General features: G+C 40.9%; 1 protein-coding gene across 1 annotated transcript in view; it reads left to right on the top strand.

Annotated features, from left to right (window-relative positions):
• NME9 (NME/NM23 family member 9) overlaps positions 1-806 on the top strand; it is a 56,582-nt gene extending 55,776 nt beyond the window's left edge. The window contains exon 17 of the mRNA XM_089672891.1: positions 384-806. Coding sequence (XP_089529017.1) covers positions 384-418 — 35 coding nt within the window. The 3' untranslated portion in view covers positions 419-806. The remainder of the gene's footprint in view (positions 1-383) is intronic.
• Positions 807-16,621: the final 15,815 nt, after the last annotated feature.

Here is a 16,621-nt window from a genome sequence, read left to right as displayed (position 1 = left end):
TATGTCACAAGAGCATGCGGGACTTTCAAATAAGAAAGCCCAGCACTAGCTGTATACTTGATAACTACTACTTCAGACAGAATATCCAGACAGGCATTGTTTTAGCTAGCAGAAGATGAAAGGGCAAATACCTGACTCCTTCAGCTGTGCATAGACTGATAGCCTGCTATTCACAACATGGTAAACAGTCAGCTTTCTAAAACCTCTCTAAAGCTAGCCTCACATTTGCCATTTGCTGGTTGTAAGTTGTAAATATTAAATACCCATGTGCATAATTTCATATTTACCTAACCAACCAAAAGCAATGCAGTCTCAAAAATGGTATGTTAATTAAATTAAAGAAATGTTATTAAATAATTTTGTTCCATGTTCTTTATTTACAGAGAATGAAGAAGAACCTAAACAAGATGACAGTTAACTAGCTGTCGGTTACCTCTGGACATAAACATATCTTCTACAACTGGGGAAATGTATTCATTCTATACACAGCAAGGCGATGCAAAACAGAAGCAGTGAGATCATGAGATGCATTGCAGCGTGATTCATAAGTTCCTCCCTCTGTTGGTCTACAGTCACACTGAAAAATATAAAAACTGCCCCTGACCAATTTTGTGTGTTTATTTTCACCTTTGCAAAATTGTTTTTGTTAGATGTCCATGATTGCAGGCAAAGGGTTTACAAAGAAAGGAAACACTGTGAAATATACATAAAAAAACTCTTGCATAAACTGTACTTTGCTAAATGTGCGTCTTCTGATTTACATCAGAGTTTGTTGCTAATTTCATTAATAAATGCCCATCAGTGAATTGTCATGCTTCAAAAACAATTATATATATCATACACTTTCACATGGACTTTCTGATCTGGTCCGTCGTCCAGTGTTTCAGGTGGACCTGTTCGGAAGCTCCGTGCAGGTGTATGGGCAGACAGAGGCACTTTAAATAGGATTGTGTTCATTTACAGCCTCCTACCTCTATGTCTGTCTAGTTATGGGGAAAAAAAGGAAAAGGACTGCATGCTTTTCCGTTTTTTTTTTCAGATTTAAAAGCAACAGATCAGAGCTAGCCTGATGTAAACAGGCACAAGTCTGTTTACATCCAACAGCCTATAGATCCAACACAGGTCTGCCACAGTCAGCTGTCAAAATGCAAACACAAAAATTGACATCCATCCCATTCTGCTCTGATTCAGCAGGGGATCTGCTCATGGATTCACTATTTAACAGTTCAATAGAGCAGAGTGTCCCTGTGTGAAAGAACGATAAAGCATGCAACCCAATATTCTCAAGGCATGGTTCCAAAACAATAAAATATACACCTGCACTCTAAAAGATCCCATTAAAATGCTATTTTTGTGCTTGAAGAATCAGGGAAAGAAAAATGTTGTGGAAAAAAGGTGCAGGCAGCTAGAGTGCATGCACATACCTGCAACAACATCTAAAAGACTGCAGTTACAAATGAGTACTAGACAGTTATTACAGGCAAAGCTTTTCAATTTCAAGTGTAGCTCTCACTCCCTATGAAACTGCTGGATAGATGGATCCTTCTGCTGTCCCCTAGTGGGGACCCTCCCAGAACTGAGCCCAACACTCACTGACACACCAGTAGTGTAAAGTGAGCTTTATTTTAAAAATGAAGAAAATCCTATAATGGAAGTTTAGTTTAAACTTTAGCAACAGTATTGAGGTGTTAAATCTAATACTATATACTGGCTCAGCAGTGGCTAGCACTACCACTACAAAATTCAATGGCCAAATAGCTATAAAAGGGAACAAATCAATATGCCATATCTACTGCTTTCAAGGCTCTAACTTAATCACTGGGGAGAGCTGACAGAAAGTCTGCCTGTGGTGGGGCCTTTAACTCTTGCAGGAGCATTCACTTGCAATGGGAGAGTATTTGTAATTCACAGTAGTAGAGTGGGCATAGCAGTCTCCTGAAATTGGCCCTGCTGGCAACAGTCAAATCCCCCCAAAAGCAACAAAATGAAACTGAATAAGTGTGCCAGAGGCTGTTCAACATCGGTGTCGGATACATGTCAGTCCACATATCCTCCCTGATGACCAGGTGAGAGGACATGCCACACTAATAAGCTTCCCTCTCAAGCTTGAGTTTTCTCCCTGTATGAAGTTCTCAGTGCAAGTCCTAGACAGGATCTATCAGATTCTGGTGTCTGCTTGCAAAACTCAGCACAGTGCCTCCAGGTGCTCCCTGCTCTGCACTCTGCTTCCTGTAGCCTTCTGTGGCTTTCTCCAGGCTCTGTACAATGTAGCTCTATTTCTATTTCAGTTAGTTTTATTGAATTCTAAGTAATGCAATATATTGTAGATCACAAAGCAGTACACCCGAAACATCAAGGCAAGAAACCAACAATAATCCTATGGTCACACTCCACACTTCATGATATAGTACAAGGGGAAATAACATTCAACTGATAGCCGTAAAATCAATTATCAAAGCAAAAACAGCAATAAAACTTTACATATGACTAAGCTTTTGCTTTAGTCTCTGCAAATCACTGTGTACTATCCTGGTTCATGATAGATATTCCTGTGTTAGCTTATATTGGATAGAAAATTAAATTCAAAGGGAGAGAAGGGTATTAAGAAGAAAATTCAAAAGGTCTGATGGTAATGGCTCTAGGCAAACACAAGACTTCCATGGCTCTACCTCATCAGCCTTTGACACCAAGAAAAGGAAACAATAAAAAGTGCCACTCACTTGCCTGCTCAATTCCCCTAGCCCAGGACCCCCGCCCCCAAAATGGTGTATCACAAACAGCAGTGCTGCCATTCAAAAGGTCTCAACCTGCCAAATGTAATTATTTGGTTCCAAATATTCCCATGTTTCCATGTCCTCTTCAGTGGCTGTAATTAAAGCTGAAGAGTGGTATATCAAATTACACTAGAATATTTACAGCATAGCAGTAAAATAGCTCAGCAAAGGATATTCCTCTATCTATCCATAGATAGATAGAGGCAAATCCTATCCATAGATAACAACTTTGATTGGTCAGCATTAGTTCACTTTTGGAAGAACTCTGAAAAAGGCAGGAAGACCCCAGCAATGGTTGATGAGGTGTTGTGTGGAGCTGAATACTGTGTGCTGTGGGCTGCTGTGACCTTTTCTGGACCCCGGAAGCAGACAGGAACTACCCTGTTGTGGGACAAGTGTATGCTGCCAGAGAGCTGAAGCTTGTTTTATATCAGAGCTTATGGGCTGACTTTGTTTTATGCTGAAGATAAGCTGCTTTGTTGGCTTTTGGAGAAATAAAGACTGTTTATTCTTAAAACTACATGTCTAGCTAAGTGATCCAAACCCCAAATATCACATTTGGTGCTTGAATGTGGGCAATCTAGCCGGGAAAGGCCATTTAAATCAAGAGACTGAGATTTAGGCCTCGTTTATACCATATGTGCATAAAAACTGAAGGAAAAAACGCTCAGATTTCACTTGAAGAGACACGAGTTTATATCAGTTTTCATGCAATTTTTTTTGCACATCCTGTCATCATTTTGTCCTCCACATTGGTGCCCAACATTCTGCCTGTCTCATCAGTGCCAGCCAGTCTTTCTTCCTTATATGTGCCAACCATTCTTTCCTCATCTGTGCCTGCCATTCTATCCCCCACCATTCTCTCCTCTTCAGCTGTGCCCACCATTCTGTCCTCTTCATCTGTGCCTGCCATCCTGTCCCCCACTATCACTGTCCCCTGCTATTCTGTCTTCCTCATCTGTGCCCACCATTCCGTCCCCCACCATCACTGTTTCCTGCCATTCTCTCATCCTCATCTGAGTTGCCATTCTGTCCCCCGCCATCAGTGTTCCCTGCCATTCATTCCTCATTTGTGCCACTATTTTGTCCCCCACCATTCTGTCCCCGCCATCAGTGCCCAGCAACATTCCCCATAGCACCAGACATACTGGAGAGGCAGCATTATCCCAGCTGGGAGCCAATGTGAGGGAAAGTAGGTGGGCAGTATAGACACAGCACTGCTCTCCTTTCCTTCCTACTTCCTGTCACATGGGATCATGCAGAGCGGGAACATGCTGCAGACATGCTGCATAATTTAGCACAGCTCCATACCGCACATCACACCTGCAGTTTGGTGTGAACCAGACACATAGGAAATAATTGTTTTCTATGTGTCTTGCAGAGACCTGCATTTTTCTACTGTAGATGGTGTGACCGAGCCCTTAAAGTGCTGGTACCTATTTTGTATGTCGATGGTCAGAGAGGCACAGGCACTTCAAACCAATAAAGGAAACATGGAGGAAGACATAAAAGCCCTGGTTCAGAACACAGCGGCCCAGCAGGTGGCCTCCCTGGAAGCCAACCACCACCATGAGGGAACATAGCTGTGTTGATACAAGCTCAGCAGTCTCAGGTAGCACAACTGGAGGCTCAGCAGACCCAGATGGTCACTTTTGCGGAAACAGCTGAAAGTGTTTGTCACCCCTAGACACCCAGTGACAGTGAAATCCAGTCCTTGTAAAAATGTACGTCCCACAATGACATGAAAACTTTCTTCATCACTTTTGAAAGTACAACCGAATGAGGGATGGCCACAGGACCTGTGGGCCAACTTCATTGCTCAATTTCTATTACAGGAACCACAGAAAGCATATTATATAGTTACATACTTAGTCTGGCTGAAAAAAGACAAAAGTCCATCCAGTTCAACCATAAAAGCCATTCAAAAATATTATGATCCACTGGCATCTGACACAAACAATTATGCCAAGCTAAGGGGGGAAATCTTAGCTTGCCTTAGGGTGACTATCACTGTCCAGGCACACAGCATGCATTGCTGGAAATATCACACCAGCCGGTCACCTCAGTCCCAAATGCAGGACCTGCTACAACTGGTCATGAAATGGTTACAGCCAGATAAACTAACGGGACCTCAGATTGAGTCATCATGGACTACTACTTAGGGCACCACAAAGTGTGGTTCAGTGTTGGTTTAGCCATGGGGAGTCCCAGACAATGGACTGACTGGTGGAGATGGTGGAGCGCTATACCATTGTCAAGAATCTGCTTGGAGCTGCAATCTGCAAACCTTGGATTTAGCACTCAGGAGAGTAAGGAAGTGACTGCCCCAGCAACCCAGAGTTCTGCTCTGGCACATAGAAGTGTGAACGTTCTGTGCTCTTTGTGTCACATCTGGGGTAATATCCAGGCTCATTGCCTCCTACAAGCAGATCCATGAAGTGTGGAGCAATGCAGAGGATGTCCTTCTGTGCTCAGAGGGTGTGTATTACTCATTAGGATCTGACGCATGGGCAGTTCGAATGTGATGTCTGGGTGAACCAACTTCATGCTATGGCTCTTCTAGATTCAGTTAGTATGGTGACCCTTGTGCATACATGGGAATACTAAGGAATACCTGCTAGTATCAGTGAGAATAACCACAGCTTGTGGCATGGTTACACTGGAGGTCAGGGTGGTACCAAACGTAATCCACAACATTATAGTTGGACTGCGATTCTTTGTTGAACTGTGGGACTATATGAGCAGAGGACTGTATGAACAACATGACATTAGTGTTGACTTTGAAGGGTGGGGCAGTGTGAGACTCTAGAAAAGGATGATTGCAAGCTCCAAGGAGCTGGGCCCTCCTAACCCTCTTGTATTGAACTGTATTGTTTCTGTATTGTCTCCCTTTATTTTGAAAAGTGCTGAGCAAACTGTCGGTGCGCTATATAAATCCTGTATAATAATAATAGTATACCTGTAGTAGGCTGTTTACAGATCAAGGAGACCCCTGAGGGGAAAAGCTCCTCCTTTGCTAATAATGGTTGGGGAGGCTGCAGAGGAAACTTCCCCATTGTAAGTTATGTCCAAAGAGGATGAATGGGGAAGGTTCCTCTTGTCCAATGCACTCTGGAGGTATCGAGGGGTGCATTCGGCACCGCCCAAATGCGGTACCCAACTTTACAAAAAAAGCTAGAGAACAAGTCACAGTGGTTCATGGACAATTACAAGTGTCTGAGGCTGAAAGAAGATTTTTCCACTTTGTCAGCAATAGCGATTTGCTATATTGAGTCACCAAAGCCTGTGGTGAAGTTGTGGAGTTGGAGTGCGGTGTGAAGACGAGTCTATATAGCGCTGCGCGGGGAGGCGGAGGAGTCCATATGGAGAGGAAAAAAACAGGGAGAAGCAGCAGGAGAGTAAGATCCCAGCAGGGATAGGAGACGGGGAGCCGGCTGAGAGAGACCCACCATTCCTCATATGGTGCAACACACAACACAAATAGTTCCTTTGAGTGAACAAAAGCACAATTAGCCTATTGCAGGCTATCTTGGAGGTGAGCGTACACCCTAATCTCACTAAGGAAGTCACTTGGATTTATCTATTGATTTTAATCACTGGGAATTGTCACTACTTATTCACAGAGACTTATAATTTGCATATGTTAAAGCACTGGATGTCACATTTTATTTTTGATCACATGTCTTTCTTTTGTAATTGATTTAATTCGGATCATGTTTTAGGTTTTTTGGTATTATAAATTAATATTTGTTTATTTAATGAAAGGGTATAATATTTTTCACAGAGAGGAGGAGCGCGGCATATATTTAAAAAAAATTTTTTGGAAGTTGTGGACCAGTTACTGGTTCCCCAACCTTTCAGACACATGGTACTCAACTTGGCTCACAATGACACATTGGGAGGTCACCTCGGGATTGAGAAAACAAAGGCATGGATAACAGACTACTGGCACAAGAAGCTCAGAAAAGGGTCTACAATCAGTCCACCGGGTAGAGACCAGGTGGCGGTGCTTATGATCACAGTGGAGAGTATGTTCCTATCCAAGTGGCAATACGAGGTTGGTGAGATAAACTAAAAGGTATACTGAACTGTGAATCTGAAGCCTTATCAAATCTACTGTGAATCTATTAAAGCCCTGCCAAGACTTGGAGCAGATAGCTTCCCTGGCTGAGGTTAATTTAGAGCTCCATGTAGGGATGGAACTAGCTAGTTTCCAGTTATGATCACCCTCTACAAGCCACAAACTCAACAAATAATAGAGTTTTTACATAAGAAGTAGGAAATCTTTTCAGGCCTGCCAAGGCTTGCAAATGTGATCGAGAATAGATTGTCAAGGATTAACATGAGCAAAACTGTAACATAGACTTAAAATATATAAATAAGCGAGCGCCTCATGAAAAAACACAGCAGCTGTACACCAAAGGCACCATATAAGACCTCCCAATAGACAGTATATAAAAGGTGCAGCGCTAATATACAAATAAATAAAAATGATTTTACATAAAAGTTCAAGGTGACATAGTGCATATAGATAATAAACACTAATGATGTGTCTGGTAGACGTGAGGAAAGGATAATATCCAAACAGGAGTTCAATGTGAGGATGTGACTAAACTTTCAAACGTTCTGATGCTTTCCAGGCAACACCGACTGTGTGCACGGTGAAAAATGGGGGTACAAATTGCGCACTCACCAAATGCGCAACCTTAGTGCGCTTTTCTCTCATATATAAGATCTCCAATCCCTCCTCCAGGGTCTGGTCAGATCTGGTCAGGTCCCCTTCTTAGTCCAAAACCTTGTAATCAGCCTCCTCCTTTGATTATCACCACTCTCCAAGATACCTGGCTCCCTCAGGAGCTCAGAAGAAAGCAAAGGAGGCCAATAGTGCGGTATGTCTCAAGGGTACATTTATTCCCACATATAGCAAATACAGGTATGGAAGAAGCAAAAAAGGAATACTGACCCTATGTGTAGTAACCGCCGAGCCCCTCGTGGTGCCGGCGGTGCATGCGTCAATCAGCTGAAGCCTGACCCAGACGCGTTTCGAGCAATAGCTCTTTGTCAACGGGTATTTGGCTATCAGCTGCCGACCCCACTGTGTTGTTTAAATAGGGGAGTGATGCATGCATGATTAACATGCGCCATCTTCCCAAGGTGAAATGTCCTCAAAACAGACGCCATATTGGCGTAGTCTCTGTAACCGCGCATGCGCGAGCATAGCGTCGGAACAGAGCGGACATCTATCCACCACACGCCATTTTCCCAAAGAGAAGTGTCCTCAAAAGTAGGCACCATTTTGGCGTAGTCCCCGTAACCGCGCATGCGCAAGCATAGCGTCGGAACAGGGCGGAGATCTGAATACGATCACCGAGGGGAAATTGTTGCCATGGGGACACAGTACACTGAGTACCAATATAAAGGACATTATACGTCAGCAGTATATTGCATTGCCTCAATATTAGTATATACACCAAAAAGCGGACTTTATTAAACAGGTCCTTAAATTTCTCAAGCCATATCTCAACACATGGCAACTTGCACCCTAGGTGATCCTCTATGCCTAATCTGGCAGCAATATTACTATGATCACATGTACAACAATGATAAGTCATCATGGATACATCTAAAATACAATCCCACTCATCAAATGCTGAATGTTTTACATCCAATTATGATGTTACCCTCCGGTGACACCATATATGTAGTCATATGTAAAATTACATGGTAAAAATACCTGATACATAAATTAAAATTAAAATTAAAAACAATGTCTCTCAAATATAAATAAAACATATGGGAGAATACCATACAGAAATGGGCATTATCCCAAAATAAAAACTAGCCTAAAATTCATGAATTCATAAAAATACTTAAAAGAAAAGACCATAGACTTCGCCACAACCAGAAATCGAAGAAAAAGTGCCAAAATTGGCATATACATAAATACAGAAAAAGCACGACATCTGATTAAAATATGAATACAATGAGGCTCTACTACCACCTACCAATTAACTATTATCTATAAAGCAGTTCAAATCTAGCTCTATATTAAGCCCCTTGGGTCGCATAGAGTCCATTTGGAAAATCCACTTGCTTTCCATCTGTGACACCGCTCTCTTCCTATTGGTGCCCCTCCAATGCGGTTGAACTACATCTATGCCTACAAACATCAAAGATGATGGATCCCTATTATGATGTGTTCTATAGTGCATAGAAAGTGAATGATCCTTAAAACCTTTCTTCACATTATTAACATGCTCCCTAAGTCTATCTTTAAGTTTCCTGGTCGTGCGTCCAATATATTGTTTTTTACAGGGGCACTGTAAAAGATAAACAACGTACCTACTATTACAGGAAATAAAATTCTTGATCTTAAAGGTTTTTCCCGTAATAGTAGAGGTGAAATCCTCAACTTTTCGTTTCCTTTTACCATTGCAAGTGCATATGATACACTTATTACATGGAAAAAAACCTTTTATTTCACCAAATAAAGATACAGACTGCGGAGGATTGATAATATTTGGGGCAATAAGACTTCTCAAAGACTGTGCCTTTCTATATATTATTTCCGGTTTATCTGGCAGAATCTTGGTTAGAATTGGATCTGCTTTAAGAATTTTCCAGTTCTGGTTTATTATTTTAGAAATCATTTTGTATTGTCTGGAAAATGTAGTTATGAAAGGACAGACTTTCTGTGGCTTCTTTAGAGTATTACCCGCTAATAGTGCCTCTCTATCCATATCTGCTACATTATGGATAATCTGGGTAAGGTGCGTTTCTTCATATCCCTTTTCTAAAAATCTATTCTTCAAAATCTCAGCCTGGGATAGGAAAGTATTTACCGAGGTACAATTTCGCCTTATTCTAAGGAATTGTCCTTTTGGTATATTTGAAAGCCACAGAGGATGGTGACAACTATTAACAGGAATATACCCATTCCTATCTACTGATTTGAAAAAAGATGAGGTTATGATCTTATTGTCCAAATTCATTAATGTCAAATCCAAAAAGTTGATGTTGGTCCTGCTGTATTCAAATGTTAGTCTGATATTCAGGGTATTGTTATTGAGTGTCCCAAAAAAATTAATTAATGCTTGTTCGTCTCCTTTCCATATCAGGAGGATGTCGTCAATATATCGTTTGTAAAAATATAACTCCGGCCAATCTCTGGCATACACGACATCCTCCTCCCATCTGGCCATAAATAGATTGGCCAGACTTGGAGCGAACTTAGCTCCCATAGCGACACCCCTTGTTTGTAGATAAAAGGAACCATCGAACCAGAAATAATTTCTGGTCATGGCGAAGTCCAACAATGTCAAAATAAAATTCTGGTGTGAACCTGTTAAAACCGACTCATCGAGATAAAATTTGACAGCCTGCATGCCCTCTGAATGGTCAATGCTGGTGTAGAGAGACGTAACATCAGCAGTGACCAGAAATGTATCATCATCTACAGAAAGGTCTTTTAAATCTTGCAGGACCTGTTTAGTATCCCTCAGATATGAGGGAGTTTTCACATGGATGTCACATTTTATTTTTGATCACATGTCTTTCTTTTGTAATTGATTTAATTCGGATCATGTTTTAGGTTTTTTGGTATTATAAATTAATATTTGTTTATTTAATGAAAGGGTATAATATTTTTCACAGAGAGGAGGAGCGCGGTATATATTTAAAAAAATTTTTTTGGAAGTTGTGGACCAGTTACTGGTTCCCCAACCTTTCAGACACATGGTACTCAACTTGGCTCACAATGACACATTGGGAGGTCACCTCGGGATTGAGAAAACAAAGGCATGGATAACAGACTACTGGCACAAGAAGCTCAGAAAAGGGTCTACAATCAGTCCACCGGGTAGAGACCAGGTGGCGGTGCTTATGATCACAGTGGAGAGTATGTTCCTATCCAAGTGGCAATACGAGGTTGGTGAGATAAACTAAAAGGTATACTGAACTGTGAATCTGAAGCCTTATCAAATCTACTGTGAATCTATTAAAGCCCTGCCAAGACTTGGAGCAGATAGCTTCCCTGGCTGAGGTTAATTTAGAGCTCCATGTAGGGATGGAACTAGCTAGTTTCCAGTTATGATCACCCTCTACAAGCCACAAACTCAACAAATAATAGAGTTTTTACATAAGAAGTAGGAAATCTTTTCAGGCCTGCCAAGGCTTGCAAATGTGATTGAGAATAGATTGTCAAGGATTAACATGAGCAAAACTGTAACATATTCAGTAAGGAATCGTAGAGTGAATGGTTAAGTCCAATTGTGTTGGTACCTACTGTAAGTCCAATGGGATTCTGCAGTTTTCCAACATCTGCAAAAAACGCTAAGTTTTGAAGTTTGATGCATATCTGATGCCCATGAGCTGATAGAGAGGTTGGGTCCAGCCTATATATTACTCTCTTAGATCTCATTAAGGAGTACTGGAAAATACTTTTAACCAGGGAAGCTAGAGAAAAGACAGTATTTTCTACACCAGAGGGTCACTTTCAATACAAAAGAATGCCTTATGGGTTGCATTCTACCTTGGCTAATTTTCAGAGTGGGATGGATAAAACACTGTGGTCTCATCAGAAGTAGACCTCAGTGTCATCTCAATGACATTGTTATTTTCAGTACAGACTGGGAGTCACATCTTCCATGAGTACAGGCTGTGTTGGACTCCTTAAAGAAAGAAAGTTTTACTTTCAATTCTGTGTCATTGGGATGGAATAGACCAAATATCTCAGGTACATTGAAGATAGAGGTTTGGTGAAGTTTCAAATGAACAAGGTAAAGGCTGTTCAGGCTTGGTCCTGCCCTGTCACAAAGAAACAGGTCCGAGCATCCCTGGGCATAGTTGGGTACTACAGATTTCTTGTCCTCAGCTTTGTCACTATTGCTGCACCACTGGCTGACTCTATGAAGCGTAAGAAGTCAGTCATGGTTTGAGTGATTGTAAACCCTTATTTTTCTAATTAAAATAAAAATAAAAAGAGGTTTATACTTATCTTTTCTGTGCAATGGTATTGTACAGAGCAGCCCCTTACCTCCTCTTCTGGGGATCCTGCTGGTGCTGTCTACTCCTCCTATTCTGTGTGTGCCTCCATAGCAAGCTGCTTGCTATGGGGGCACACATGCAAGTGCACTCCCAGGCTGGGCTGTGTGTGTCCATAGACACACGCAGTGTAGGTCATCTCTCCTCACAGGATTTGACTGAAAGCAGCAGGAGCCAATGGCTGCACTCAGCAAAGCCTGTGCGAGCAAGCAGAGGAGAAAGAAGACCTGCAGCCAGGTGCAGTGCTGGATCGATAGAGGAGAGAACTGGTATTGGAAGGTTTTTACCTTAATGCTGTGAATGCATTAAGATAACAAAACCTTTAGCGTTTAGAATTAGATAAGTGGAATGAAAAAATCTAGGAGGCTTTTCTGGAGCTGAAAGAAACCTTATGCCAGTAACCAAAGCTAGTTGCTCCAAATTTTTCTAAACAGTTAATTGTCCACATGCATGCCTACAGTGAAGGTTTAGGAGCTGTTCTGTCCCAAGAGGTCAGTATGGAGGAACACGCCGTAGTCTTTCTCAGCAGGAAGTTTATGGCCACTGAGAAAAACTAGTGGAGAAAGAATGCTTCACCAAGTGGGCTTTGGATTCACTACACTATTTTCTCCTTGGCAGGAAGATCAGTTTGTTGATAGACCAAACCCCGCTGATGTAGATGAAATAGAACAAGCACATGAATGCTAGGGTAACCAGATGTTTCTCGTGCCTACAAGAACTTAATTCATGGTGGAACAGGGGCATGGCAAACAAAGTCAGAATGTCAATGCTCTTAGAGTACACTACAGAGTGTCCCACATTGTCTCTGTCACCTCTGCGATGAGAAGAGGAGGGGGTGTGGAAATATGTACATGATACCAGGGATGGATCCTGGATAGTAAGTGTCAACATTATTTGGCTTTTGGTCCCTTTAAGGGGGACTACAAGAGAGGCAACTTTGATTGCTCAAGATTAGCCCACCTGCGGGAGAGCTCTAAAAAGGGCAGAAAGTAGCCAGCGAGGGTTGCTGAGGTGTTGTGTGGAGTTAAACACAGTGTTCTGTGAGCTACTTGTTTGCTGAGACATTGCTAAGCTGCTGTGACTTTTTGTGAACTCTGAGAGTAGACCCTGTTGTGGGACAAGCTGCTGGTCAGCTGAAGCTTTGTTTTGTGATCCGAACTCCAATTATCACTCTGTTGTCACAACAAAGAGGTTGGATGATATGGATTATATTTTCTCTTATTGCATGAGCATCAAATAGTCGCACAGGCTTGTGCAATAGAAATATGAATTTTTGTAAACACAAAGCTGTATGAATCTGAATTTTGAACTATGTATGGGCAGGCTGGTTGTACAGATCTACAGAAGGTAATTTACCGATCGATTTCTGTACAACTAGTCTGTCGGATTTTCCCCTGGTCGATCAGTGCATCTGGTTATAGCTGGCAGTGCTGATCAGTGTATTCTGATGGCGGGGAAATCTTTCCTCTGTCAGAATACTATAGCTCAGCAGCTGAACAAAAAAAAAAATGAAAAAAGACTCACCTATTAGCTGCTGAAGTTTATGGAAAAAGTACAATTGTACAAATTTCTGTCTCATCAAACTCAGCTCATTCTTTTCTTACTGCTGCATTAACATTTTACACAAAAAGATACTTTTAACCCATGTTCGTTATACAATAATATTGAAAGGGAAAAGCATGTTTTCCTAAATCAAGGTGAACTTTAAATTTAGGCTTTATCATTCTACTACATAAAAAACAGAAAAATACAATTAGGCGATGTTTTTGTACTCCAGAGTGAAAACGCTTTTGGTCCCATAAAGAATAGAGAATATGTGACACACTCCAAAGGCAAAAGGTTCGGTCAAAAATGATAAAACAGCGTTCACTAACACCCTATTAGTAAACTAATGTATATATAAAGTGCAGCGCTCGATATTAAAACCAATAAAATGAAAATAAGTCCTTATTAGATGGTAAATATATATATATATATATATATATATATATATATATATATATAAAAATTCAAAAGATAGTCCAGCAAATCGAAATAAAGATATAAGTGCTCAGGTGACTTAAAAGTCCGGTATCTGTGTGGTAATGATAAAGCAATGCGCACTCACCGGACGCGCATAACAAATGCGCTTTTGTATATAAACAATCCAGATGTCCTCTGATAGATGTCCTCTGATAGTGGGTGGTCCTCCCTCTGTTTGGTATGAGGCTGGTGGTCCTCTTCCACTAGGGGTCCCCCTATATGATCCTGGTAGGTAGTATCCCTCTGGTTAACTAATGTTGTAGATATACAGACTAGTAAACTAATGTTGTAGATATACAAACCGTATTACAGTGCAAAAACTATAAAAAATGCAAAACAATCACAGTGCTATATGCCAAACCCTAATAAGAGTGTCGCTTACTGATAATATCAACATAGAACATCCCCCATCATAATATAAATCAATTTGGGCAAAAATATATAACAATAAGTATATGTGCAAAAAAAGGTGCCATGTGCAAAACCCTGTGAGAATGTCATGTACTAATAAATTTGACACATCATTCCCCATCATACTACATAAAATGTTGCAATATGTGCAAAAATAAATATATAACAATACTTATATATGCAATACACATATATATGTGCTGTCAATTTACGCAGTGCTTTACATATATATTATACATTGACATCAGTCCCTAACCCTCAAGGGGCGTACAATCTAAGGTCCCTAACTCACATTCATACATACACATACTAGGGCCAATTTAAACAGGATCCAATTCACCTACCAGCATGTCTTTGAAGTGTGGGAGGACACCAGAGTACCCAGAGGAAACCCACACAGGCACAGGGAGAACATGAAAACTCCAGGCAGGTGGAGCCGTGGTTGGGATTCAAACCAACAACCCTAGTACTGCCAGGCGGAAGTGCTAACCATTTAGCCACTGTGCTGCTCATATAAATACCTGAAATAAATAAATAAATAAATATATGTATAGTTTAATAGTCCATAACAAATCGTGATGCAAAAGAAAAAGTCCTTCAATCTAAATATATCTGTGTCTTTAATCCTTTGTGTTTCTTAAAAAATCACCACCACACCATGTTTTATTCACCACCAAACGAATTGAACAAACTCACCAGAGCTCCAGGCTGGTCAAATTATAAACCAGATACTACGCATTGGCTCTGGGAACAATGATCTGCAGTGATGTTAATGACTCTTATAACCTCTTATCTGGACCCTCCTCATTTATACCTGGAGCAGGGGTGGACTGACCATTTGGAAACTCGGGCACTGCCCGAGGGCCTAGGGTCAGTAGGGGGCCCCATGAGATGCCCCTGGTACCTTTTTCATAGGCTTTTTTGAGTTTGAGCAAGGACACAGGGGCCCCATGATCCCCTATTGCCCAGGGGCACCATGAATTGTCAGTCGGCCCCTGACCTGGAGCCATATGAGAAGAAAGAAAGAGGGAACTCCATAGCGTGAAACCATTAAAAATGCTTTATTCTAATAAAACATCCACATCACACTCACATTAGTCAGCGTCATCAATGACACTGATATGATCAGCATAAGTGAAAAAAGGGTAGACTCCGGTCACTGTAATCACTGCAAGCTCATACGCGTGCTTACGCATCACGTGAGCTCCTGACAGTGACCCATTCTTTCACAAATGTTTGTAGAAGCAGTCTGCATTCCTAGGTGCTTGATTTTACACACCTGTGGCCATGGACATGATTAGAACACCTGAATCCAATGATTTGGAGGGGTGTCCCAATACGTTTGGCAATATAGTGTATACATTATTAAAAGCAAAATTACCTTTTCAATGTAGAAAACCAACTCACTATAGCAGAAAAAATTATTAGATCTTATTTCTATGTGATGCCTCTACCAAACATAATTTCTTGATCCATTTTGTCTTATTAAAGTGTATTTTGAGAGGCTTAGAGCCACCATTGTTTTATTTTTACACAAATATTTTTTTTTCAAGTTTAAAGATATTTACAAAGAGACAGAAAAGATAGCATTAATCAACAGGTAGGTTCTACTGTCATCCTTATATATAATAAATCATAAACGACTAATAAGAATAAACCATTTCAGGAATGTTGTACAACAAGTATTCATTGTTTTTGATGTCTCAGATTACAGGTTTCTCCTTCATATATGGTTTTTTAATTTCCATTTACAAGTTTTTGTTTCTGTCTGGAACCCTGTGTAGGGGTGTTCCCTCACTTCTTGTTCCTTTGATTCTGATGCAGGAAATGGGAGATCAGTTGGTATTGGGACAAGAAAACAGCAATAATATATTGTCCGAAAGTTCCAACCCTTTCTCCCTCTACTAAAAATGTTTTTTCTCTGTGTTTCCCCATTGGAGAGATCTCCCATCACTTCTTGTCCTGACCAAAACTGAAGAGCAATTTTGCAGCTAAGCATAATGGCTTTATTCGAGCTTTAATAATGAATGGTGCAATATTTGCATAAAACATTATTTGAAACATTAGAGTCACTTCACTCTTTGAAGGTTTTGCATAGTTTAGGGTTCCTCTTTGCACCAGAGGGTCCACATTGACCTTTTGGACAGGCAGGTCCTACGCTTGTTAATTTTTGTTTTTTGCATAACAAACAAATGCTTAGGTAGATTGTGACCCATGCTGTACAAAGAGGCAAGAAGCCATGCTTATGGGGCTTGTGCCTCTATAATATCTAACTATATGCAACCTGGTATAAGCCTGCAGGCACTAGCAGGCACTGAAAATATTTCTTGAGCCTGTTGAAATATATAAAACAATAATAGAAGCCTTTCCTT

This window comes from Staurois parvus, unplaced genomic scaffold, assembly GCF_062004578.1.
Source record: "Staurois parvus isolate SC_StPar_1 unplaced genomic scaffold, SC_StPar_1.0 ptg000011l, whole genome shotgun sequence".
Taxonomy (NCBI): domain Eukaryota; kingdom Metazoa; phylum Chordata; class Amphibia; order Anura; family Ranidae; genus Staurois; species Staurois parvus.
Note: the sequence above shows the minus strand (reverse complement) of the source record. Positions and strands in the feature narration are given on the sequence as shown.